The following is a 23,595-nucleotide window of genomic DNA, read 5'->3' as shown; positions in this document are numbered from 1 at the left end:
ACTGGCTTTTTTTTAAATTTAATTTATTTAACGGGGCATTGGGTTATTGAGTCATTATTCGCCTCTTTCGAAGACCGGCTCCGTTGTCGCCTGTACCATCGGACCGCCCTAATCGGACACTAAAGACCTCTTTGTAGTAAAGTGATATGCGTCGTGTTTGATGAGCCGTTCCAAATTAACCTATATTCACTAGAGCGTGTAAACTTTGCCACACACACACTTTTTTGTGGTGAGTTAAATTAAGTTAGTTTAATTTATTAAGCGGATTTATCCTGTGGGTCGTTGCGAACAGTAGTATGGAGGCTAGAGTTAGAGTGTTATCGCATTTACTTAATGAGCCCTGTCGGAAATGGAATGAGAACCATCATGTCACTGCTCTTAACAAGATTCTCATTACGAACAGTTCATGCTAGTATAAATAGAAGGGAAATTTAAAACATTGTCCACATGGAGAGCAAACATGTTTTGGAGTATTTGGCTATCGGTTACCGTGCTGGGCTTCCTTTGTGCCCCACAATTTGAAGCATCCGTCCGCATCACCAACTATACGGACGAGTGGGATCCAAAATATCTGGACGTGGATTTGCGTGTCCGCCGGCTGGATCAAACGACTGCGATCGATTTCGATTTGGATCTGAAGCAGGAGCTCGATAAGAATGTTGAGGTAAGGTTGCTTGTTTCGATTTGTATCCAACGGGGTTTCTTCTAAGGCGAAAGGGGCTCTATTCCCAGTATGACGTACGGCTGTGTAAACGTGTGGCAGGGAAATATCATCAGATGATGTACACGGGCAAGCAGCAACTGTGCGGGAAGGAACTGAGACGATCGCGTAACCTGCTCGACCGGTACATTGCTTCGGAGCTGGTGAAACACTCGAACCTGACCACGCGCTGTCCGATAAAGACGGGACACTATGAGGTACGGAACTTTGAAATTGACGATCGCCATCTGATGATGAGTGTGGTGCCGTCCGGCGAGTTTCTGATCGAGGTCGGTGTATACCACCGTGGAAAGGAAATCAAAATGAATCGTTGGTTCGTGACGGCAACGTAATGGTGCTATTACAGATGGATAGAGAGATAAGATCGTTATTTAGACATTAGTTGAATTGCACTAGCTTTCGGGTGTGGGATGGGGATTTTTCAAGTGAGTTCTTATATTTACATCAAATGTGGACGTAGTTGAGAGGGTGACCGCTTACAACAGCCCCTAGTTTATTAGCTTAAGTCTACCTTGTATAACTGCACGAAACACAGGCTCCATCTGCTTCCCGGTGAATGTCTGTATCACCAAACCGAACTTTGACTGTGGTAGAAAGGCCGGTATGCGGATGTAACTTAACGAACAGTTTTGAAAACTTATCAGACCCTTATCTATAGGACACCGGGTCGGCATCGGGCCCCGGCGTCGCAGCTCTTCCCGTACAAGATTCATCAAGCGATCAAGATTAGGCCGCACGAGAAATGTGCAGAAGTCGAACGTTTTGTTGTATATCCAATTATCGGCCGCACTGGTACGGATGTAGTAACCGGTGTTCATCTGATTGTGAAACAACAAAAATAAACACTGGCCACTGGCTACCACTGAACCTCTGGTGGACATACCTTACCGTAATGCATACGCTCAAGGATATCGAGATGCAATTCAATCGTGGAACTGTTGCGCGTAGTACGAAGAGAGCCGGTAATGTTGCAGTACTTGCTACTCGTCAGCTCCATCTGTGACAGTACGGGCACTAGCTTGGAGAACAGTTTGGAATGTTAGTAGAGAAATTAACCCAGACCCAGTTTCTCCTTTCTCTACCCTCGAGCTAATTCCGGGCACTTGAGCCATCTTTCCACGGAACAGTATTAGACAGGCGAAGAGGATAGTGGCGGTACGTAGTAGCATGGTGAATACAACTCTGAAGCAGATATAGTGCGATGGGAGACATTTATTGGAAAATACGGGGAGTTAATTTTGTTGTTGAGGGTTATTAAGGAATAATTTAGGTGATTGTAGCTAGTTAATAGCCCATTTTCAAAGGGGTATAGATATTGGAGCGAGGAGATGTGTATGAGTGTGCATTAGCTTGAATAGTTTAACTTGTTTTAGAACTCGTCAATCATATGCTGGTTCTCACCCGATTTGGATTTGAAGAGCATTGGCTTTGCGGATGACATCTATAACTGCGGAAGTACATCTAAGGTGGTCATTGTCCGGATGTACTAACTGTGAGTAAGTCCAGCTGAGAATCAGAGTATCTGTTGCCGGTGTATCTCGAAGATCAATTCTACCGGCAATACAAAATGGCGGACGAGTTACATCAGACGATGATCGTTCTTGGAGCTTCAGAACTTTCAGTTTATTGAAGATTTTCTCTGAAAATCTGGCGCGAAAAGACCTTCAAACCACCAATCTTTCTCATCCGTCCGTACCAGTACGAACGAAACACGGTCTCCTACCCGTAAATCCGAAGCTAGTTTCCGGCAGAAAGGATGGTAGCTTTATCAGTGTTACATCTCGGTACACGATACGTTCGGGCATGACCGGACAGTGGGCCGGCACCTTGCCACGGTTCTGTAAATCTTCCAACACAATCGAACCGAACCGATCAATACTGGGTCGCTCAAACGCGAACCGATGTTCATCTGTAAAATGGTGACAAGAAAATGATGCTTTGAGTGGAGGATGGCCGCTTACCCTAAGATCGTGGAGTGGAAGCAGCACATGGACCAGCAGTTCCATGGTAAAGTTTTGAAGGGATCCATGCCGATTGATGGTGTGTTCGAGGAGTTGATGTACCTGTTACCTTCAACCATTGCCTTGCTCAGTATGGGTTTAAGCTAGAATGATGTGGAAAAAGGGTTTGATTAGGATGGTTTGAAGCGGAATTAAAAGAGAGACGATATGTTTACTGACGACTGATGTAAGGTTGGCGAGAAGGCAAGAATAGACGGCAATCGTTGCAATATCCCCAAACATTACAAGGAGTTGATGTTCTGGAGCACTGCGCTATGGGGCATGCAATTTCGGCTGTGCCGAAATGGCTACTGTAGAATGTTGTATGAAGTTCACACCGATTTGTTAGACAAATAGTATTTTAATTGTAGGTTTGACGGACTTCAATTTCATTAAGCGAAGTACAATCGTGGCGCGATATCTAAACGTTGAGATCACAAAAAAGATTGAGATTGAAGCGAATAAAATTTTCCGAACCGTATGCCTGTTGTACCATTAGGACCGACGCGTGAAGCACAGCAATGGCAGGTGAATCGAGAGTCCCATTGCTGGCGATCGGTTGGACACTGTTGGTGGCTACGTTGTTCGTCGACGCTAAGGTATGTAAGAGAAAGGATCATCCATCACGTACATTAATTTGATCTTTTCGTTTCCTTTCACAGCATATCGTTTATATGAACAGGGTGGAAGTGATCAACAATTTGAAGTATGCCAATGCTACTGCCGACATCCGACGGTATGGCCCATCGTTGCGGAACTATGTTGCAGACTTTCGTGTCGAAGCGTTCCAAACGTTTACCAACGCAATGGTATGGTTTTGAAGCTCCAATTCAGCTCACCATTCTAATTCCGTGCTTCTCCGCAGGTTTCTACCATATACTACGTTCCCAATCTGGCCGGCAGGTACGATAAGGCGTTCTACAACCGGACGATTAACTTCTGCACCTATCTCCGGCAACCGGCGACCGATCGCGTACTGAAGATGGTGTACGAAAATCTGATGCAACGTGGACATCTGCCCAAGCGCTGTCCCATCACGGCTGGAACGTACGCGTTCAACACAAGCTTCGATGGGCTGCAACTGCCCGGATTTCTGCCGGAAAGTAACTTCCGCTTTGATCTTAACTTTCACCGTGGTGCACCGAACTATGAGCTTGTCTTTCACGGTTATTGGTATGGAGAGATACGGCGAGTGGCATCCTAACTGGGTGCGTTTCGCGCACTCGACGATGGATATCGTGGAGGTAAGCTGAATTGTATTGCGTTGTTAGTAGGGAGTAGGGACGTTACGGAACAATAAATATGCCAACCTAGGACAGGAGTTAATAGCTGGACTCTTCAAGAATAGAGACTTTTTTGCGCTCGCCACTGCTCTACTTAGATTGCCTTTGTGGCGCCCTCTAACAGAATCATGTGGTACTATCGCGGCGATAGCGTTAAGTGTATAAGGACTTTATTGAATGTCGGGCATTAACTACTTCTATTTTGAGTTTTTTATAATAATCGGTCTACAATGCCAAGCCATGCACAGACTGGGTTCGCTCTGGTATGATGCTTTATTAGTATCCCCTTAAAGCGTTTCCAAGCGCCAACGGCTAACACCGTACATCGGACGTACACTGAACTCTTTTCAACATACCATACCAACGCGAATCGTACACTTGCTCATCCTTAACACTCACCAACACATCGAACACGAAATTGCTCTCGGGCAGAAACACCGGCAAATGTAGTGCGCCCGTTGATATGCCGCGGAACTGGTACAGCTTGGGAAGGAACGGACAGTTTAAATGTGCATTTCCGCTACGTTTTACCTCGCGCAGCAGTATCTGGCCCAACCGGTTCAAGGACGGGTTGCGCAGGAACTTGCAAAAGTTGAAGGTTTTGTTTTGTATCGGTGCTAGTAGCGTACCGGATGCCACATCGACCCACGCGACAATGTTGATCTGGTGATGATGGCGGTTAACGAAAGCGAAGTGTTAGTAGATGAGATCTTTTAGTTCACCTGACCACCAACCTTACCCATGGCTCTATGATCGGTGTCTTGAGATCAATAGAAAAATCGACCTTATTCTCCGTCCCAGTGTGGACTTGGATGGAAGAGTTAAGATATTTCAAGTTAACGTTAAGATCCACTCCCGTTACGATCGGTATCACTTTGTACAGCCGGGTGGACGGTACGGGCAGAAGGATGGCAAAAAGAAAAATAATGGAAACTTTCCACATTCGTAATGCTGCCATTTGCAATTGATTTGGAATATGCAAAACGACCACCGAAAGGGATCGATGTGACGTGGTACGAAGCGAACTGTGGAATCAATTGTGGGTAAAGTTTGCTATATATGAAAGCAGATGTAATGAAAGCTCGAGAACAATAGCTAATAGAGACATTAGTTTTAATTGTTTCGTTGTTGAAAACACGATTTAATGTTAGACTATTCTGGAGCGGCTTTAATATGATGTGGATGTCAGGAACAGCCAGAATGATGGAATGTTCTGCATAATACGCATAATCAGTACACGCATAATTCGGTCAAAGAGAGAGAGAGAGAGAGAGAGAGAGAGAGATGCTTATTCGTAGCTTTCAGCATTACTCGTGGCCGTGTGAGCAGCAGGCGTTCTTGACTATTTGGCTTAAGCACACTAAGACTACCCAGACTATTGACTAGCCTTTATTATAAGCTTTACCTGTTGGGTTCCTGGCTGGGTATATCTTGGGTTGGGTGCATCTATATTGAACACTGATAGATCCCTTACCGTAGTAACTAAGGAATACGAGTACGAGTCCTTGTTTTTCTTCTGCAATCTTGACAGACCTTAAACCTGCCATTATTCGATTCCGTAACTCCGTAGCTGGATACTTTGTTCACTGTACGAAGAGATGGTGTGGCGCTAGCTCGGCCTAGACCAGCGGGGCTTGCCCTATCGAGTCCTATTCTATGCTTGCAACATCTACGCACCAATTTAAGACGAGCGAGTTGGACTCGAGCAACCGCCTGTCTTGATGGTGGACAAAGTACTGCGGAGAAGATGATGTTGAGAACAAAAGCTTCGTTCTGTATCATCATTTGGCCTAACTTATTAGTAATCAGGTTTATAATTAGATATTTATTTTATTCATTAAGGACGGCCTGGCCTTTTTTCTATAATCAGAAATTTTAACTACAGAATATTCTAGAAGCATTTTACGCTCACTTTTATGATGTGGGCCTTGGTGGCGCCCTTTAACAGCATACAGTGGTACTACGCCGCTATGCTTGCGATAAATAAAACGATCGAAACGGGCATGATTGAATTTTATTTTTAATCCTGTTTATTTATTAAAATTTATTTTTATTAAAACATTATTTTCAAATGGCGTTCTTCATGGTTAGTTTATGTAAAGATGTGGTTCGTTATAATGTGAGATGCTTTATTATAATTTCATCTGTAAAACGGTCGTAATCTTACTCCTGCCTCGGTGCTATCTTAGGTTTCCACAATCCGAAAACTGCCATACCATTCAGTCTGCTTATCCGCACGTCAATGTCTAGCACCGTGTGTTCGCTTTACAGGTAATTCTTTTCAACATTCCATGCCAACGCGAATCGTACACCAGCTCGTTCCCGACACCCACATACAGATCCATGTAGAAATCGTTTTCGGGAAAAAATCCCGGCATTCGTAATGCATCCATAGATATGCCACGGAACTGGTACAGCTTCGCCGGGAACGGGCATTTTTTCGGTGCGTTTCCGCGACGCTTTACCTCGCGCAGCAGTATCTGACCGAAACGGTGCATGGACGGGTTGCGCAGAAACTTGCAAAAGTTGAAGGATTTATTTTGCAACGGAGCTTTTAACCCACCAGTTCCCACGTCGATGTACAACATAATGTTTAGCTAGGGACGGTAAACGAAAGCCAATATTTTGTTTGTTTTGTAGATGAGATCGTGATGGTTAACACCTACCCATGGATCGATGAGCGGTTTCTTGAGATCGATAGAAAAATCGACCTTATTCTCCGTCCCAGCATAGACTTGGGCGGAAGAGTTAAGATACTGTAGGTTATCCCTAAGGTCCACTCTCTTCACGGTCGGTATCACTTTAAACATACGGGTTGCCGATACGGGTAGGCAGATGGCAAACAGATAAACAAGCGAAACTTTCCACATTCGGACTGCTAACATCGCGCGAACAGTAGGTTGAACAGTGAAGAGAGTTTTGGAGCAAAGTTTGCGACTTTTAAACCAGATTCATTGGAAGCGTGAGCGAAATAATTGACCGCTGCATTAGCTTTAATTGCACCCAAGTTTTAATACACACGGGCAAATAATAGAGTGTTTCAGAGTGACGGTAATTAGCTGGACTGGACGTCGGAAACTGCAACATCGATAGAATGTTCTAGAATTGTAAAATCGAACATTCTGGTAGATTTTAGAATAAAAAAAAAAGATGAGGAGAAGAAAGCGATAATCGTTAGCTTCCAATGTTGACAACTAGAGGTCCACATGTGTTCTGTCAATATATTGCGAAGATTTTTCACTGGGTGAAGCGTTTTAAGCGTGTAGTATTTTGATTTTGAGTGTTATAAACGATGGAAAGATTTTCTGTTGATTGTGCGTTATGCAGATTAGTCATAGGATGCAATAAGCAAACTTGCTATGAATCAGAGACGGATCATTGTATTATCTAACTAAGCAGAGGCTGGAGATGCCCACAAGCGTTCAAGGGCCCAATTCAATTTGATATATGCGTATCTCCCTATAAGCAGGCTGTGTGGTTCTGGGAGACTCGACTATTTGTGATACAAAGTCTCGAACTCGAATGTCTCCGCTTGGCCTATGACTCTACCCCAAAACTTTAATTCTGCTTAAGACCTCCAAGGGGATTGATCCATCACTGCTTTGGATGTGTGTTAGGCCACAGAATTCTAAACCTACTCCTAGCCAAGAAGCGTTGTGTGCTTGATAGGTTTATTGATTTGCTTTACAGAAACGACTTCCACAAACAAACACGACGTCGCACCTAACAACGTTCTGGGGCAGTGCACTTCACTCTATTTAGCGTTCCATGCCAACGGGTGTCAAAGGTACGAAGTTTCGCCGTCCCCGTCAACCCGATAACATCCATCATAAAGTCGGCCTGGGTAAAAAAGGTGGGCAAACGCATCTGGCTCGTCGAAATGCCACAAAACTTGTACAGCGTGCGTGCGATCGGGCATCCGGTCGGTAAGTTTCCGTGCCGTTTCAGCTCCCGGTAAACGATCTGCACCAGCCGATGCGTTCCAGGGTTTTTGATAAGGCTGCATACGTCGATCGTTTGGTTGTAGAACGGGGCCTGCAGTGCACCGGAACCAACGTCAAGCCACAGGACAATGAGCAGCTGTAGGATGGAAGGCGGAGTAAAGAAAGCAATTAGCGCTAGATTCTTCCTGGTGTTATCCATACTTACCCGAGGGATGTGTATCGGTTGCAGTACATTAAAATCTAAATTTATGCGGCTCTCCTTGGCGGTGGATATAATTTCTATGGTTAAATTTACATACGCTGGGTTACTGTTCACTTTTACGTGCGTTGCAAAGGGTGTTATCTTATATCCAGGCTGCGACACTATGATCGGTACTAGGCTTAAGATTAGCAGTCGACAGAACATTTTTCTCTGATGGAAGGTCATCTGTCTGCTGGTTGCGGACAGCAGGATGATACTGCGAAATGAGCCATGCTTTCAGTCCGGTTCAGTTCAAGATGATTGTTCCGGTTGAAGGAATCCCTAATTAAAACAATAATGCGGTTTGAATGTAAGGGAGTGAATTAAACTCATTTTACCAGATATGATCTGCTTCTTCAACACTATAATAATGTATTGTAATGTGTGCAGTTTAGCGTTCAATTATTTTTATGGCTCGTTCTAATTGAGTGATTTTTAAAGTACAATTAATGTACTAATGCTTACCTTACTATAAACCATCTAACAGTCATTACTATTTTACATGATTTATTTGTCGACGTTACAGAAGATCATCATACCGTTTTTTTTAGTTTGGTTTATGGTCCATTTTATTTACTCGCACGACTACTCACTAGAATGATCGCTTGTTGGATTTATTGATTAATGCGCACCTTCTTCAAACGACCATACCATCGGCTATCGAATATCAGCGTCTTGTCCGCTCCTAGCCAACATTTAACCACCAGCTTGAAGTTAGATTCGGGCAGATAGACGGGCAGATGGATGTGGTTCAGTGTGATGTTGATGTAGCTGAGCCGTGTAGGCTCCACCGGGCAGTTCTTGGGCATCTCGCCGTGACGCTTCAGATTGTCGAAAACCATCTTCACCAACCGTTCGTTCGGACGCACGAAAAAGTTGCACAGATCGATCTTGCTATCGTACAGCAGATTGTCGATCATGCCCGACCGGACGTAGTAGCTGGACTGTAGCTGTGATGCACAAATAGAGAACAAAAAAACACACACACACACACACACATGAGACACACGGACAGGCGAGAAGTAATGCATCTTAAATCCGTACCGTAAGTGTGTTGAACTTCTCCGTCGAGGTAATCGACATGTTGAACGATGCGTACGGTGCGACATTGTAACGCTTTAGCGTTACGTTTGCATTTAAGTATCTCGTGGGGGCGGAAACTTCGACACTGGTCAAAATGACAATTAGCTGAAAGGCGGGCGGGCAGTTAGTGCATGAGAGTCCGGTGTGTTGGTGAGCTCGGCTTTCGTATAGCTCGGTACCTTCTCCGTTTTTGCACCTTCGACAAGTAGCAGATGGGCTAGTAGTAGGATTAAAACTGTAGGTCCCTTCATCACGATCTCTGGAACAGTAGTGGGCCAACCCATCCGAGTGTGATTGGCAATGAATAGCCGTACCGCTGGTGCCGACTGATACGGACCGCAGTTAATGAAGTTGGTAGATGCAACGATAAGGAATAGATTGGTTTGGAATTGGTGGAGATGTTTTGTCAATGATTACTAATTATGGTATGTACTGAGACTATTCTTATAGGACCACTCGCTGGTTTGTTGGTCCAATTGGCTTGCTTGCTCACTGGTGGATCTATCGGGTTGTTGGGCACATAGCACTGAATTTATACGAGGTGGAATACTCTTATACATGCCTTAGCATTCCAACAATATGACAAAAAAACCATTTGGTGGGACCGACGGGAAGTTGTATATTATGAGCTTTACATGTATGTTCTCTGGAGAAAAGGCTTACACTCTGGTTCTGGTGCATCTCGGTGGTTTACTTTGCGTGCTTACGTTAAGAGTAAATAAATATCAAGAGAACATTTAAGTTGGCAGGTATTTACGCTGCGTGGCGACAGGTTGCAGGACTGCCGTTCAGGGCAGTGTTTAATCGACCGATCCTAAACCTACCCTTTGTACGATGCATCGATAGGTTCAAGACTCGTCAAGCTACCGAACCACCGCGTGGCGAAGATTAAAACTTTGCGTGCCCTTATGTAGCCCTTAACTTCGATCAGAAAGTCGGTTTCCGGCACGAACCCGGGAACTTTAAAGCTGGACGGCGTAATGTTCAGCATCAGCGTAGCGCCCTTCGCATACGGGCAGCACGGTATTCTGCTGTGGTTTTTCACCGCGTCGTAAAATATTTTCAGCAACCGATTGCTGTTGGGCCGCCGCAGAAACTCGCACGCGTCGATCCATCGGCTGAGCAGCGCATTCTCGATCGCACCGTCGAGCGCACGTATCGAGTAGGTAAACAATTGCTAGAAAGCGAAGCAGAAAAAGCATGCCTTGCGGCGGAAGTTACAATTGCTGGGTGTAACAGCGGAAGCAGTCGAGGCAGCTCAGAAATCACCTTCATTTCTCTTATTTCACGCAGAGCTTGAAACTGTATCAAAAACGTCTTGTTGAAATCATCATCACCGATTTCCTCGATGGAAGCATTTAAGTACGCTTCATTGCCATATATTTCCGTCTGTGTGACGATGGGAAAGAGCTGTGGAAAATGATTTCGGTGTTAAAGCACATTGTATTGATTGCATCTCGCAAACTTCTAGGCTTTTGTTTCTTACCATCGAACCAGTGCTGGCAATGAAAGCCCAGCAAACACAAAGAGCCAAAAACATCCCAATCCAATCTTGCGCCATGCTTTCCGTTCAGTGGGCCGGTGGCAACTGATAGGCCAGAAATAGGTAGGCAAGATTTTAAAATGAAATAAACAAATGAAATTGCTCAATTGCGTTTCATCACGTACAATCAGCGTTGTGTCAAATTACTCCCGATACGATGAGCGTTGTGGTGAGTGTTTCGGTTGAATGCAAAGCCGATCACATTATCGGATAGTTGATGAAGGTTTAAGCTTTAAGCTAAAACTTTTCAAGTCAACCCCAACACGCATTTTGATCGGTTTTTGCTGTTACCGGAGCGAAGTCTGGTAGATCGAACAGAAGAAGCGTTACAAGGCGTTACAGTAGATTCTTCTTAGTATAGTAGAGTAACGGCTGGTTGGATTATAAGTGCCATTTGCTGTATTTCTTCGTTGTGTTATCTATTAGCTGGTGAAATTAGTAGAAAATATTCAAACTTTTCATCATATATAAGCCACCAAATGTTTATTAAAACTCTTTAGCTGTCACTTTTGGTTTGGATTTATTTGCCAGCCTCATACAACCCTGTTAGCAACGAGCTGCAACATTACACTTCACTCTGTTCACCTCTCCATACCAACGGGACTCGATCGTGCGAACCCCGCCCGTCCCTGTTAAACCGATAATGTCCACCATAAAATCTGTCTGCGTAAAAAACGCAGGCAACCGCATCTGGCTCGTCGAAATGCCCCGAAACTTGTACAGCATGCTCGCGATCGGACATCCGGTCGGTACGTTTCCGTGGCGTCTCAGCTCCCGGTACACGATCTGCACCAGCCGATGCGTGCCGGGGTTTTTGATAAGGCTGCAAATATCGATCGTTTGGTTGTAGAACGGGGCCTGCAGTGCACCGGAACCTACATTCAGCCACAGGACGACCATCATCTGTAGCGAGCGATAAAGAGCATAGAGAGTGATCATCGCCCTAGGTTAAGCCACAGCACCAACGTACGCGTGGATTGTGGATCGGCTGAAGCACATTAAAGTCGAGGTTCATCCGGTTCTCATTGATTGTGGATATAATTTCTACGGTCGTGTTTAAAAATTTTGGATTATCCGTCACTTGCACATGTGTTACGAACGGGGTGAACTTGTACCCTGACAGTGACACGGTCGCCGGTACTTGATTTAACGCTAGCACCAGATAGAACGATATGCTTCGAAGTAAAGACATTGGTACGGTGCGCACTAACAGCGATGGAATGGGCAGATCGCGTTACTTCCAGCCTAGTCATATGGGCGTAATCAGTAAATTAGTTGATAAAAATAGTAGCAATTCCGAGTGATTACGCGGTTGGTACATGATTGGCAGGGGTGCGTTACAGTCGATTGCTCAGGATTATACATTCTGATTATACAGCTCAGCTGAGCGTTAAATTGTGTTTCATTCGAAGGATTGGCAGAATAGAAGGAAAGGCAGAATGCTGTAGCTCTAAACTCCTGACACATAACGCTGAGAACGATGAATCCCCTGGCCAGATCCGGAACTAATCTTGCCATGTACTCGTCACATTAATGCTCAATCCGGTCTTATGGACCTTGAACTTCAGTACAAAGGGTGATTTCTAGAGCAATTCCCGTCCCAGATGGGATTCGAACTATTCCGACAGGCGGTTCGATCCGCTCGACTCAACAGTCGAAACATTGCTTCATCATCTGCCAATGGCCGATCGGCGATATGGGCTTGGTGGTAACTAAGATTTGGATCGCTCTAGGGAAGATTCTAAGGAGTTGAGGAATTAAATTGTTGGGATGGCTTAGTAGTATAAGAACACTAGCTCCATTATACTTATGCAGACAATGATGGGATCCTTCAGCGACTCTTACAAGCTTCCGAGCTTATGTACCGATCCAAACAAGGTTTGAAGGATTGTGTTCGCTTAGTAATATTAGTATATTGGTGATGCTGCTACTTCTTCTCTTTTGGCACTAATGCCTCAGGAATCGTTGGTCTGTCTATGACTTACTTAATCCAGGGTCAGTCTTGCTGAGACACGCTCGTTCCAGTGGCGGCTGAACTTCGAAGGAGCGGTCGCTCGGGGCTTCGACGGCGATGGATATCCTGATGGTCTTTCTTACAAACGAGCCACAGTTAGAGGGGCCTCAACTGTCGGGATTCCTCTCGGGGCCTCCAAAGTCTCTGATCCACCACTGACTCGTTCAGATAACTAGTATATCTAGCAAAGAGAAATTCCAACTGCTTTAATGATAAACATCATGTTCTTTATTTCTAGATTAAATGCAAGGTTACTAAACTAACCCGTGGACCACACCCATAAAGTTAGGAAGGTTTGCATTCTTACCCAACGGTTAGTAAAATTTATGCACATTTTCATACTTAACCAAGCTACCGTACCATCGTGTTTCGAGGATCAGCATCGTACCTGCTCGCGTGAATATTTTCGTTTCGATCATGTAATCCGTCTCCGGTATAAACCCGGGAATCGGAAAGTTGGTCGCGGTAATGTTCAGCGTGACGATGTATCCGGCCAGGTACGGGCAGTTAGGCACATTGCTGTTGCGTTTGGTAAGATCGTAATACATTTTCACCAACCGGTTGCTGTTCGGACGCCGGATGAACTCGCACAGATCGAACGAACGGCTCAGCAGTGCACTCTGTATCGCACCGTCAAACGCCCGTATAGAGTAAGAGAAGCCACCCTATAGAGGGATACAGATGTTACAACAAGTGTGTGGAATGGAACTGGAACTAAGAAGGAACCGTAACTGTCATCACCTTCAGGTCTCGTATTTCACGCAAAGCTTCCATGCGCAGCAGATACGTTCGGTTGAACTCATAGTCCCCTACCTCTTCGACGGTTGCATTCACGTACTGCTTATTTTCACGAATTTCATAACGCTTGATGATGGGATAGAGCTGGATAGAGAAATGAGAGAGAAGAAAACAAAAAAAAAAAAAAACCAACGCCCAAAAACACATTGCGGTCTTTAGCGCCTTAGCTGGTCGATAGTTTGCTTTATTTTACCGTCGCATCGGTTCGGACAATGATAACGCAGCAGGCACACAGTGCCACAAGGATGGAAATCTGTGCCATGTTTTCACCGCAACTAGTAAAGGGAACTAACAGGGGTGAAATGGGCCGAACGCGTTTAAAACGTTTTGCTAAAACGAACAACAGGATGGAAAACAAATTGTTGCTTTTCATTACAGTTAATTGATTCGGCTACATGAAGCGAACGGCCCCGACAAGAGATCGAGATCATCTGTTTACCAGCCAGATCAGTAGCAATTTATTTGAAATTAAGATCATCATCGTTTGGACTATTAACATTTTTGTTTTTGAAGAGGAAACTATTAGCTGACCAGGTCCAGGTTGTTCGGTGTATACCTCATAACGCAATCAGCCCATCGGAATGTTACAGTAAAGCCTCGGTATCATATATTCGTACCGTAAGTAACGCTCACTTATAAAATAACGCATTAAGCTAACGCTTCTAACGCTTCTCCCTAACGCTACGCTACCAGCGCCCAGTTATGCTGCTGGAAGCTTTTTAATTTTTTTCTTGTTTAGCGCCAATGGCGCCTCGTTCAGGAAACGGGTCAACTTACCGTAGTACCGTACCTCGATGAACGTTTCGAACAGTACGCCCGTTTGGTAGGAATTTTCGAAAATGAAACCACTCTCGGGCAGAAGGCCCGGTATGCGAATGGCGGACGGGCGCAGGTCGCGCACATACACCTGTGTCCCTACCGGAATCGGACAGCCGGTAACGAACCGATGGTTGGCCAGCACTTGATCGAGAAACAGCTTAATGAGCCGATCATTGTTGGGCCGCTTCACGTAGCTACACAAGTCAACTATACGCCTCAGGATGCGGTTGCTCGAACTCCCGGTAACGACGTAGTACGCGGCAGTTAGCTGGAAGCAGTGGTCGGAGCGAATGTTCGGATGGAAGGCGTTACGCGTTACGATACCTAGCCGCGTTACTAACCTTTACTTCTTTCAATTCTCGTCTTGATTCTACCTCGATGGTAACAGTCTGGTTCGTGTAGGAGTTTGGTTCGCCCAGGAAGCATGACATGTTGACGTACCGTTTATCGAACTTGCATTCCATCCGACTAACGAGGGGTAAGGTCTGGAAAAATAAAGCGTTACCATGAACCAAACCATCGACCGACAGACAGCTGAAACGTGTACGCACAGTTACAAAACAAGCGGATTGGTTGAGAGCTAAGGTTGCCATTACCGCTAACGAAGCCCACCAGAGTTCTAGCATGGTAAACGATTGTTCATGCACTGATAGTAACGGAGTTGCCGTTGCGAAGAGAATGAAATGTGCATTGACGCGGAATAAGTAGCTGTTCTGTGATTAGTTCTGTATTAATTGTGACTGTTAATAAAAGGTCAGTATTAAACTATTACAAAACCCACAAGCAATCCAGCTTTAACAGTTTATATTACATATATTTTACTTACAGCAAGGAATCATCCATACTCCTATTCTAAACGCCTTATCGAAATCAAGAAAGCTCACTGTTCATGACCCGCACCAACCGCCCATGATAACGCACCTCGACCATCGGCTCAAACAGTACGCCGGTATGGAAATTCGTGTCGAACATAAAGCTACTCTCGGGCAGAAAGGCTGGTATGCGTATGGAAGCTGGCCGCAGATGCCGTATGTAATACTTATCGTGCGAAGGGATCGGACACACCGTCGGTATGCGATTGTTGCGTTCGATGTGATCGTAAATCACCTTCACGAGCCGATCGGCGGCTGGACGCTTCACGTACGTGCACACATCGACGGTACGCTTGAGGATGCGGTTAATCGTATCGCCATTGACAGCGTAGTAGGCGATTGTCATCTGGAAGAAAAAAAAATCGAGAGATGGAATCGGATGAACAGCTTGATGTAGTACACAGCTCTGCCGGTAGATGGCGGTATTAAGCATTGGATAGTGATCTTAGCGCCAATATTAAAAGCTATTTTGTAGGCTACACTACTTATTTTTATGCACAAAACAGATACTAAAAAATTTCAAGAGTCAGTTGAAGTCCTAGTAGCCTACTGCGCCATGACACATTTATATTAAGCGTCAAATGGCTAACGATTGTAAAATCTTCATTCTCACCTTCATTTCCTTCAACTCACGGACCATTTCCATCTCGAACGTGACACTCTGGTTGGTAATGGATTCCGGTTGTTCGAAGGCGTGTGTGATATTGATAACTCGGTCATTAAACTTACATACGATTCTGTTCAATACCGGTATGAGCTACGAAATGTACGAAGCAGGAAAAAAAGAGTTAACCATGTGGCTCACGACAACCCCGCAGAACAATCGCACTCACTGTCATGAAACAGTTTATCGTGCTGAGCCCAACGAGAAGAATGATCGTAATGGGAACCAAACAAAGTTTGAACATTTTGCAATGTGCTTCCACTTACGCGCCCGTTGTCCGTTCGGCCTACACTGAGCAGCATGTGTGTTTATTTTCCTCTATTTGTAGAACGATTTTTAAGGCCTGTCTGTTCCATTTCCGGGAAGTTTAAAACATTTGTTTGCTTTTCGCTTAATTATAGTGGCGCGAAAAAAAAGTTCGAACTTAATATGACAAGGGGTGATTAGTGTATGGATGGATGTACGAGGCGGGTGACTATGTGCTCTAGGGTGGATAATTGATAGCTTATTAAAAAGTGCATTATTATTTTGTTTAATTCATTCTGGAACGTTCTATGATATCATTAGACAATAGGTAACAATATTATAGTATAAGAGTTATGTGAATCTTTTCACATAAAGTTTCAAATACGGTCCATTTATTAAGATATTTCTCATATTAGTATGGCCAGACTGTACCAAGTAATTTCGAACGCGAAGTGAAGAACATGTTTTTTGTCTTTATATGGCTTACTTAGACAAATGACATCCTTTGTACTGTTCGGCAGTTGAAGGGTAGTTCCTTAGACACTTTCTTTTATTTCAAATCCGCATCATCCGTCCATGGTAACGCACCTCGACCATCGGCTCGAACAGTACGCCGGTGTGATAGTTCGTGTCGAACATGAAGTTACTCTCGGGCAGAAAGGCTGGTATCCGTATGGCAGCTGGCCGCAGATGTCGTATGTAATATTTCTCCTGCGTCGTGATCGGACACATGGTCGGGAATCGGTTGTTATGTCTTATGTGATCGTAAATCAGCTTCACGAGTCGATCCGTTGCCGGGCGCTTGATGTAGGTGCACAAATCGACCGTTCGCTTTGCGATGCGGTTAACTGCACTGCCATTGTTGAAGACTGCGTAGTAGGCAACTGTCATCTGTGGGGGGAAAAATGGGAAGAGTAGTGTCTAGTTAAGTCTGGTCATAAGTATTGCAACGGTCATAACTGAACCTAGCAAGGCTGTTTTTGTTTTAACAGAGCCTACTCAACTCGTATGCTTTTCATATATTCACTAACCTAACAAATGCTATAAAATGAGCGCCACCTATCGGTAGCTTAGCTTACCACTTGTAGCAAACCGACTACTAACATGGAACAGCATCTATTCTCACCTTCAGATCCTTTATTTCACGTACCATTTGAAACTCAAACGAAACACTTTGATTGGTGACGGATTCCGGTTGCTCCAACGTGAATGTGGCATTGATGAAACGATCGTTAAACTTACAAACCATTTTATCCACAACCGGTATAATCTGTGAAATATAAGAGGCATATTTTAGTGGCTCTAGCAAAATGCGGAACCATTACACTTACTGTTATGAAACAGTTCATCTCGCTGATGCTGAGTAGTAGAAAAATTGTAATTAAAATCAAGCAAAATCTGAACATCTCAGCAAAGGGACGCAACGTTCGCTGTTAAGAGCGTACGCTAGACTACAGTGAACGGTTTTTTTCCTCTTTGGGGCGGATGTTTCACGTGGTGCCTTGGCGATATCCCGAATAATTAAACATTATCACTGTTCAATCACAGTTGTACTAAAAAATGTTCTAAAAAAATAACAAAATGATTAGTGTACCTGTGGGTTTAGGTGATGGCGTTGAAGCGTACGTAGTAAATTGTTTGAGTTAATTGGTGATTTTAGGTTTAGTATCAGTAGTTCACCACTTCAAAATGAGGAATTTCAAAATTATGTTAACATTTTAGACATTTTGTTATTTGCAATTGTTTGTTTCAAATTTTTATTACGTTTATGTTTTGATTTACCAAGTGTTCTAGAAAATGTTTTCTACGAAGCGTACCAATTTAACGTAGAACCGAAACTCGAACAAAGTTTCCCGCCGTACCGCGGACCGATAGAGCGCTTCGAACAGGACGTAAGCTTCGGGCAGAAAGGCCGGCAGAGGAACGTCGGCCGGCCGGATATGTCGCACGTGGTAGCTGCCCGGCATGATGGGACACTGGAGCGGTAAGTTGGTCCGCTCGCGGGTGTAATCGTACATCAGCTTCACGACCCGATCGGAATTTGAGTTCCGAAAGTAGAAACATAAGTCGACCGTACGTTTTGTGAGGGTCGTCTGAATCGAACCGTTCGGGTGTGTGATATAATAACTGAACTGCAGCTGGAAACGATGGGATGACGGCAAGCGAGAGAGGTTATGGTTTAGTGCTAGAGGTGCTGGGCAATCAATCTCACCTTTAAATCCTTGATGGTGCGTGTGAAATTCACCTCTAGCTCAAGCAGCTGATTAATCGGCGATTCTGAACGGTGAAAGGTGTGCGAAACAGTGATGCTTTGCACATTGCTTCTAAACTCTACTTTCTGGCCAACTGGTAGGAGCTATAAAAATGAGTTAGCATACTATAATTTAAGACATCACTAATATACTACGGTATGCTATAAACAAAACTTACCTTGACGAATGCTTTCGCTGGTCTTAACTGTGTTCCGAGCGAAAACAGAACCACGCACCAGAAGGGCACCACATGTCTCATGCTTCTGGTGCGAACACAATCATCACTATGACTATGACTGCTCCAAAATTTATTTATTTAGGTGCAATAAAAACTTTTGAGCTTAATAAGGGCTCAGTTAATTAGAATAGCAGCTTCTACTAATGACGCTCTTTTGATGATTGGCATTACTAAGAGGACAATCGCGTATAATTGGTGAGTTGATTGTCAGTTGATTGCTTTATTAAACGTACTGAAATCTATTTTTGGTATGTTTGGTAAATATAACTTTGTTTTGATATACTTTATGAAGCTCTCAAGGAAATATATTTATTAGCCGTTCATATTCTTCCGATAATTCTTACCAACTTGCCATAAAATCGAAACTCTACCATCGTTTCACGCTTCACCTCGTTCCGGTAGATGAGCTCCAGTATGAACTCGGCTTCCGGGATGAAGGCCGGCACTGGCACGTCGGCCGGCTTAATGTTTCGTATGTAGTAGTTGGCGGCAGGGATGGGACATCTTTTCGGTAGGTTCGTACGCTGCCGCACATAATCGTACACCACCTTTACCAAGCGGTCCGATTTCGGGTTCTGCATGTAGAAACACATGTCGACCGCACGCTTGAACAGTACCGTTCGAACCGTTCCATTTCCCGTCACGGAATAGTAGATGAAGTTCAGCTGTAGAAGAAGAAGCGAAAATTGTGTTAAAAATCTAGTCCCAACGCGCAACGAACAACTTCACCTACCTTCAGATCCCGCACGGGGCTTACAATAGTGACGCCAAAATCGAGCGACTGGTCCGTGATGGATTCGCGCCGATAGAACGCGTGCGACAGGTTAATGTTTTTCACCTTGCTGATAAACTCCACATCCGTGCCGTAGGGTAAAAGCTACCAAAAGAACCAAAAAGAATCGTTCAAGAATTCAGGTAAGTGCAGGTGCCAGAAGCACCCTTACCTTCACGAATGCGTGCAGATGAAGCAAATGGGACGAACATGCGAGCAGCACGATAAGTAGAATGGGAAACGAATTGGCCATACTAACCGTTGGAAGTAAAAGCGCACGAATGTTGAAGCGGCTAACGTTTGCTAGGAACGTTTGTTAAACGACAAATTTAATTGCATGATTATTGATAACTGATGCAGCAACAAGATACGCAACGTAATTTGTTAATGGGACGACGGGGCATGAGAAGATGAGTATTTATAGATTGGAATTAAGTAATTATAGCATGCTAGTAATATTTTCATTTTTATAGCATTTTTTTTAAATTGAAAATTAATTAGGGAACTGCTTGTTCAATTTTGGATTAACAAAATATTTGGAACAACTTTTTTCTACTATTCTAAACAAAATAGTTCACAAAATATTATAAAAATTCGAATTTATTAATTTTCTATAAACCGCACTAGCTTGCCATAAAATTTAAACTCCAGCAACGTTTCGTGCTTCACCTCCGAGCGAAAGATTTCCTCCAGTATGAACTCACTCTCGGGCAGGAAAGCCGGCACCGGAACATCGCCTAGCCGCAAATTGCGCAGATAGTAATTGCCCGCGGCCAACGGACATCTGAGCGGAATGTTGGTGTGTTTTCGCACGTAGTTGTACACACTGTTCACCAGCCGATCGGATTTGGGATTGCGTATGAAGAAGCACACGTCCAGCGATCGTTTCAGCAGTGCGGTTGGAACGTTCATTGCGACGGTATAGTAGCTCACTACTAGCTGTAAAAGGTGGAAAACGATTTGCTAAGGGTAGCGCGACTTTGGCGACAGTCAAATTTTACCTTGAGCTCTTTTATTGGACGGAATAGTTCGATATCACAATCGAACGTTTGATTGGCGAGGGAAAGCCGTGGACGAAATGCGCACGAGATGTTGATGTGCTTGCCATAACAGTTTGCCTCAATTTTCGTCCCGACCGGTACTAGCTGGATCTGTAGGGAGGAAACGATAAAGTAGAGGCAAATTCTTCTAATAATAATATTCTATTGATGAAACTATTACGCATTCCTACCCTTAGAGCGTTGTTTTCTGTTTTTAATGTGGAAAGAACCATTAGCACAGTGAGCAGCGATACAACGGACAGCGAATGTGCCATGTTAGCGCCATGAGCGTAAATAATCATTGGGAGAAAAGTCGCTGCACATTGCTGTCAAAATTTAATGTTAGGAACACGCTCAGAATTGTTCTGGAATATCGATTAAATGGCTTAATTTGTAATGGAACAAAATAATTGATAGCTGATATGAAACGAGGATAGGACATCAAAATTGATCAATCATAATTATGTACGTCAACTGTCTGATCCTTGAGATAGGGACACTTATTTCCTTTTAACTGGAACACAACAAATATTCATTATGGTTTTTGGCAGGCCTGAACACATGTGTCAACTCTGAGTAGATCAAGAAGGTTAAAGAGAAGTAGAGAAAAACTATACAAAGTTGATATTTCATTCCATCTTTTATCATAGCTTTTATAAATAATAGTTAAGTAAATTTTATGGCTCGCTTTTATGAGTAAGTCATATTCTGCCATAAATTAGCATTCCATAAAATGGGTTACTTAGCTAAAGTTGTACCATCCATAACTCTAACACTATTCAACGAAAAATAGATGCTTATTCCAATCCATTTGATACTACTTCAACTACTGTTCAGTGTTTTATTCCGTTTCCAATTTTTCATAAAGTTCCCTCAAAATTCTTCACTGCAACATATCATCCGATACACGCACCAACCGTCCATAGAATCGGCATTCCACCATCGGTTCCGACTTGATTCCAGAATAGTAATTGTTGTCAAACATGAAACTACTTTCGGGGAAAAATCCTGGCATTCGCACACTGGTCGGACTAACATTGCGAATGTAGTACGGTCCGGGCGGGATCGGGCACTTGGTTGGGATACGATTGTTGCGCTGCATCTGATCGTACACGCTCTTCACGAACCGATCCATCGATGGGCGCTTCAGAAAGGAACACACGTCCACCGTGCGTGATATGATGTGGTTTTGCGAGGCCCCATCGAGCCCGACGACATAATAGGAAAACGTTGCCTAAAACCATGCTCCACATCATCAACAACTGCTCTAATGTTTCGATGAAAACTGTCCACAATCTGCTGCCCTTGCTTACCTTCATGTCCTTAAGCTCTCGGAACATCTCCATTTCGAACGTAACCGTTTGGTTGGTAATGGTGTCAATGTTATTGATGGTGCGTGTTACGTTGATTATCTTCAGATTGTACTTTACCACCACTTTACTGAGAACTGGAATGAGCTACGAAAACAAAGGCATACAGAGTTATTTCGCTAGCGTGCGTTTGGTGAGAGTCTGGACCAACTTGCCTTAGCAAATCCTTCTGCAGGGGAGATGTACATGGCTAGGAGGAGCGCAAGGGCAAACAGGTCTCGTAGCATCCACGACATGTTTGCTACCGTGAACAATCACAATATTGAAGAGCTGATTAGCTGCAGTACACTAATGCAGAATCTTATGGCGCCACTAATTTTATAGCACCATGGGAATGAAGTGATTAGTGTGTAAGTGATAAAAGTAAATAAAAATTAATTAAATCAGTCGGGCTTTTTTCATTCAGATGAGCTGGCTTCCTATGGAGAAGATTTGCAATAGTGATATGAACGACAAGATAGAATGATTATTTTTAATTGCTTTAATTTTAATTCGTTATTTATAACCGGTACGACGACCCCTGTACGTCTAGAATTTCAATAGTTGTGCAATACTTCATAATTTCGTCTAAGGACTCAAAGGCCTCAGATCGTCTTTAAACAACGCTTTAAGTATTTGTTGAAAACAAACGCATTTGGATGGTAGTAAGACTAAGATATTACTTCAACCATTTTATTTATTTTATTCACTTAGAAAAGATGCCGTCCATAAGCCGTACCAGCTTTCCGTGCAGTCGAAACTCGACCATCTTCTCGGCCCGCACCTCCGAATAGTAAATCAGCTCGAGCAAAAACTCGGCCAGCGGTAGAAACGTTGGCACCGGTACGTCGGTTATTCTAACGTTCCGAACGTTATAGCTACCAGGGCCGAACGGACACCGCACCGGTAAGTCACTGCGCTCCTTCACGTAATCGTATATGATCTTCACCAGCCGATCGGATCTGGGATTTCGCAGGAAAAAGCAGATATCGATCGGCCGCTTGATGAGTGCATTCTGTACGGTACCGTTCCGTGCTACCGTGTGGTACAGAAATATCAGCTGTACAGATAGATTACAAGCAGCTTATTAAGTTCGTGCTGATGAGGTTAGTGAGAAGGGGCCTGCGTTTTGACTGCTGTCTTTACCATTCTTACCCTTAGGTCCTTAATTTTGCGCGTCACATCAATATTGCAATCAATCGATTGGTTTACGTAAGATTTCGGATAGTTCAACTTGTAGGACACGTTGAACGATCGCGTGAGTGTTTTAAACTCCACCTTTTTAGCGACAGCCACCAGCTAAATAAATTGTTGAAAAGAATGCATTTTTGTGTGTGTGTGTTTATAAGGTAAAAGAATAGATTGTTCGAAACATACTTTTACGAAAGCGTTTGCCGATCCCACACAATGTGAGTAGAGAATCACAATAATAAAGCAAATGAATACCCACTGCTTCATGTTCACGCTAGGGAAGTACCATCACGAATAGTAACAAGCAATGTAGGATGAATTTAAATTCTACTATCACGACTATCTTAATGGCGAGCAATACGGCCAGGCCGTTCTTTATGAATAAAAAAAAAGCTATCTTAATGGCGAAATAATGGTTGCCGATCGCGTTGCGAGATGTAAGGCCATGATCGTTTATTCGAATACTGGCAATTAATCGGAGACCATTAATAACCTGCTAAAGGTTGCATTAAATTAATGCAAATT

General features: G+C 43.8%; 16 protein-coding genes across 21 annotated transcripts; 2 read left to right on the top strand and 14 right to left on the bottom strand.

Moving 5' to 3' along the window:
• The first annotated feature begins 31 nt into the window (after window positions 1-31).
• Window positions 32-1,287, top strand: LOC118503818. The gene is made up of 2 exons (XM_036037518.1): window positions 32-664; window positions 733-1,287. Exons 1-2 carry the CDS (start codon window positions 461-463, stop codon window positions 1,051-1,053), a joined length of 525 nt encoding a protein of 174 aa, XP_035893411.1. The 5' UTR covers window positions 32-460; the 3' UTR covers window positions 1,054-1,287.
• LOC118506238 lies at window positions 1,210-1,833 on the bottom strand. The gene is made up of 3 exons (XM_036043101.1): window positions 1,804-1,833; window positions 1,605-1,739; window positions 1,210-1,539 (listed from the first exon to the last, which is right to left on the bottom strand). The coding sequence occupies exons 1-3, from the start codon at window positions 1,831-1,833 to the stop codon at window positions 1,210-1,212; spliced, it is 495 nt and encodes a 164-aa protein (XP_035898994.1).
• LOC118503816 lies at window positions 1,433-22,666 on the top strand. Of its 2 annotated transcripts, XM_036037516.1 has the most exons (4): window positions 1,433-3,320; window positions 3,384-3,530; window positions 3,587-3,965; window positions 22,594-22,666. In XM_036037516.1, the coding sequence occupies exons 1-3, from the start codon at window positions 3,243-3,245 to the stop codon at window positions 3,923-3,925; spliced, it is 564 nt and encodes a 187-aa protein (XP_035893409.1). In that variant the 5' UTR covers window positions 1,433-3,242; the 3' UTR covers window positions 3,926-3,965; window positions 22,594-22,666. The 2 variants fall into 2 exon arrangements, with proteins under 2 accessions (XP_035893409.1, XP_035893408.1); XM_036037515.1 differs by lacking the exon at window positions 22,594-22,666 and having other exon boundaries at window positions 3,587-4,095.
• LOC118506235 lies at window positions 4,317-5,948 on the bottom strand. Its single transcript, XM_036043084.1, has 2 exons — window positions 4,744-5,948; window positions 4,317-4,667 (listed from the first exon to the last, which is right to left on the bottom strand). The coding sequence occupies exons 1-2, from the start codon at window positions 4,960-4,962 to the stop codon at window positions 4,317-4,319; spliced, it is 570 nt and encodes a 189-aa protein (XP_035898977.1). The 5' UTR covers window positions 4,963-5,948.
• LOC118503814 lies at window positions 6,124-6,889 on the bottom strand. The gene is made up of 2 exons (XM_036037512.1): window positions 6,671-6,889; window positions 6,124-6,601 (listed from the first exon to the last, which is right to left on the bottom strand). The coding sequence occupies exons 1-2, from the start codon at window positions 6,887-6,889 to the stop codon at window positions 6,251-6,253; spliced, it is 570 nt and encodes a 189-aa protein (XP_035893405.1). The 3' UTR covers window positions 6,124-6,250.
• On the bottom strand, window positions 7,695-8,354 carry LOC118506234. The gene is made up of 2 exons (XM_036043083.1): window positions 8,154-8,354; window positions 7,695-8,084 (listed from the first exon to the last, which is right to left on the bottom strand). The coding sequence occupies exons 1-2, from the start codon at window positions 8,352-8,354 to the stop codon at window positions 7,728-7,730; spliced, it is 558 nt and encodes a 185-aa protein (XP_035898976.1). The 3' UTR covers window positions 7,695-7,727.
• Window positions 8,770-9,555, bottom strand: LOC118503817. The gene is made up of 3 exons (XM_036037517.1): window positions 9,452-9,555; window positions 9,234-9,377; window positions 8,770-9,139 (listed from the first exon to the last, which is right to left on the bottom strand). The coding sequence occupies exons 1-3, from the start codon at window positions 9,521-9,523 to the stop codon at window positions 8,804-8,806; spliced, it is 552 nt and encodes a 183-aa protein (XP_035893410.1). The 5' UTR covers window positions 9,524-9,555; the 3' UTR covers window positions 8,770-8,803.
• On the bottom strand, window positions 9,923-10,835 carry LOC118503812. Its single transcript, XM_036037510.1, has 3 exons — window positions 10,759-10,835; window positions 10,542-10,682; window positions 9,923-10,449 (listed from the first exon to the last, which is right to left on the bottom strand). Exons 1-3 carry the CDS (start codon window positions 10,831-10,833, stop codon window positions 10,093-10,095), a joined length of 573 nt encoding a protein of 190 aa, XP_035893403.1. The 5' UTR covers window positions 10,834-10,835; the 3' UTR covers window positions 9,923-10,092.
• On the bottom strand, window positions 11,362-12,124 carry LOC118506227. The gene is made up of 2 exons (XM_036043065.1): window positions 11,786-12,124; window positions 11,362-11,718 (listed from the first exon to the last, which is right to left on the bottom strand). The coding sequence occupies exons 1-2, from the start codon at window positions 12,005-12,007 to the stop codon at window positions 11,362-11,364; spliced, it is 579 nt and encodes a 192-aa protein (XP_035898958.1). The 5' UTR covers window positions 12,008-12,124.
• LOC118503805 lies at window positions 13,035-15,178 on the bottom strand. 4 transcript variants are annotated; one of them, XM_036037501.1, is made up of 4 exons: window positions 14,788-15,178; window positions 13,821-14,714; window positions 13,571-13,711; window positions 13,035-13,494 (listed from the first exon to the last, which is right to left on the bottom strand). In XM_036037501.1, the coding sequence occupies exons 2-4, from the start codon at window positions 13,998-14,000 to the stop codon at window positions 13,144-13,146; spliced, it is 672 nt and encodes a 223-aa protein (XP_035893394.1). In that variant the 5' UTR covers window positions 14,001-14,714; window positions 14,788-15,178; the 3' UTR covers window positions 13,035-13,143. The 4 variants fall into 4 exon arrangements, with proteins under 4 accessions (XP_035893394.1, XP_035893393.1, XP_035893392.1 ...); XM_036037500.1 differs by having other exon boundaries at window positions 13,821-14,931; window positions 14,998-15,013; XM_036037499.1 differs by having other exon boundaries at window positions 13,821-15,178.
• On the bottom strand, window positions 15,280-16,372 carry LOC118503815. Its single transcript, XM_036037514.1, has 3 exons — window positions 16,152-16,372; window positions 15,932-16,075; window positions 15,280-15,664 (listed from the first exon to the last, which is right to left on the bottom strand). The coding sequence occupies exons 1-3, from the start codon at window positions 16,224-16,226 to the stop codon at window positions 15,317-15,319; spliced, it is 567 nt and encodes a 188-aa protein (XP_035893407.1). The 5' UTR covers window positions 16,227-16,372; the 3' UTR covers window positions 15,280-15,316.
• On the bottom strand, window positions 16,624-18,804 carry LOC118503811. Of its 2 annotated transcripts, XR_004905218.1 has the most exons (4): window positions 18,659-18,804; window positions 18,441-18,584; window positions 17,560-18,366; window positions 17,159-17,498 (listed from the first exon to the last, which is right to left on the bottom strand). XR_004905218.1 is itself a non-coding variant. In XM_036037509.1 (3 exons), exons 1-3 carry the CDS (start codon window positions 17,632-17,634, stop codon window positions 16,784-16,786), a joined length of 555 nt encoding a protein of 184 aa, XP_035893402.1. In that variant the 5' UTR covers window positions 17,635-17,975; the 3' UTR covers window positions 16,624-16,783. The 2 variants fall into 2 exon arrangements, 1 of the variants encoding a protein (XP_035893402.1); XM_036037509.1 differs by lacking the exons at window positions 18,441-18,584; window positions 18,659-18,804 and adding an exon at window positions 16,624-17,119 and having other exon boundaries at window positions 17,355-17,498; window positions 17,560-17,975.
• LOC118503813 lies at window positions 18,961-19,788 on the bottom strand. The gene is made up of 3 exons (XM_036037511.1): window positions 19,663-19,788; window positions 19,452-19,595; window positions 18,961-19,383 (listed from the first exon to the last, which is right to left on the bottom strand). The coding sequence occupies exons 1-3, from the start codon at window positions 19,741-19,743 to the stop codon at window positions 19,039-19,041; spliced, it is 570 nt and encodes a 189-aa protein (XP_035893404.1). The 5' UTR covers window positions 19,744-19,788; the 3' UTR covers window positions 18,961-19,038.
• Window positions 19,826-20,978, bottom strand: LOC118503807. The gene is made up of 3 exons (XM_036037503.1): window positions 20,722-20,978; window positions 20,492-20,641; window positions 19,826-20,429 (listed from the first exon to the last, which is right to left on the bottom strand). The coding sequence occupies exons 1-3, from the start codon at window positions 20,830-20,832 to the stop codon at window positions 20,094-20,096; spliced, it is 597 nt and encodes a 198-aa protein (XP_035893396.1). The 5' UTR covers window positions 20,833-20,978; the 3' UTR covers window positions 19,826-20,093.
• Window positions 21,320-22,249, bottom strand: LOC118503819. Its single transcript, XM_036037519.1, has 2 exons — window positions 21,844-22,249; window positions 21,320-21,764 (listed from the first exon to the last, which is right to left on the bottom strand). The coding sequence occupies exons 1-2, from the start codon at window positions 21,874-21,876 to the stop codon at window positions 21,414-21,416; spliced, it is 384 nt and encodes a 127-aa protein (XP_035893412.1). The 5' UTR covers window positions 21,877-22,249; the 3' UTR covers window positions 21,320-21,413.
• On the bottom strand, window positions 22,540-23,345 carry LOC118503809. Its single transcript, XM_036037507.1, has 3 exons — window positions 23,257-23,345; window positions 23,035-23,178; window positions 22,540-22,939 (listed from the first exon to the last, which is right to left on the bottom strand). The coding sequence occupies exons 1-3, from the start codon at window positions 23,335-23,337 to the stop codon at window positions 22,586-22,588; spliced, it is 579 nt and encodes a 192-aa protein (XP_035893400.1). The 5' UTR covers window positions 23,338-23,345; the 3' UTR covers window positions 22,540-22,585.
• Window positions 23,346-23,595: the final 250 nt, after the last annotated feature.

The sequence above is a fragment of the Anopheles stephensi genome, chromosome 2 (assembly GCF_013141755.1).
Source record: "Anopheles stephensi strain Indian chromosome 2, UCI_ANSTEP_V1.0, whole genome shotgun sequence".
Lineage (NCBI taxonomy): Eukaryota > Metazoa > Arthropoda > Insecta > Diptera > Culicidae > Anopheles > Anopheles stephensi.
This window is presented reverse-complemented; position numbering and strand designations above follow the sequence as displayed.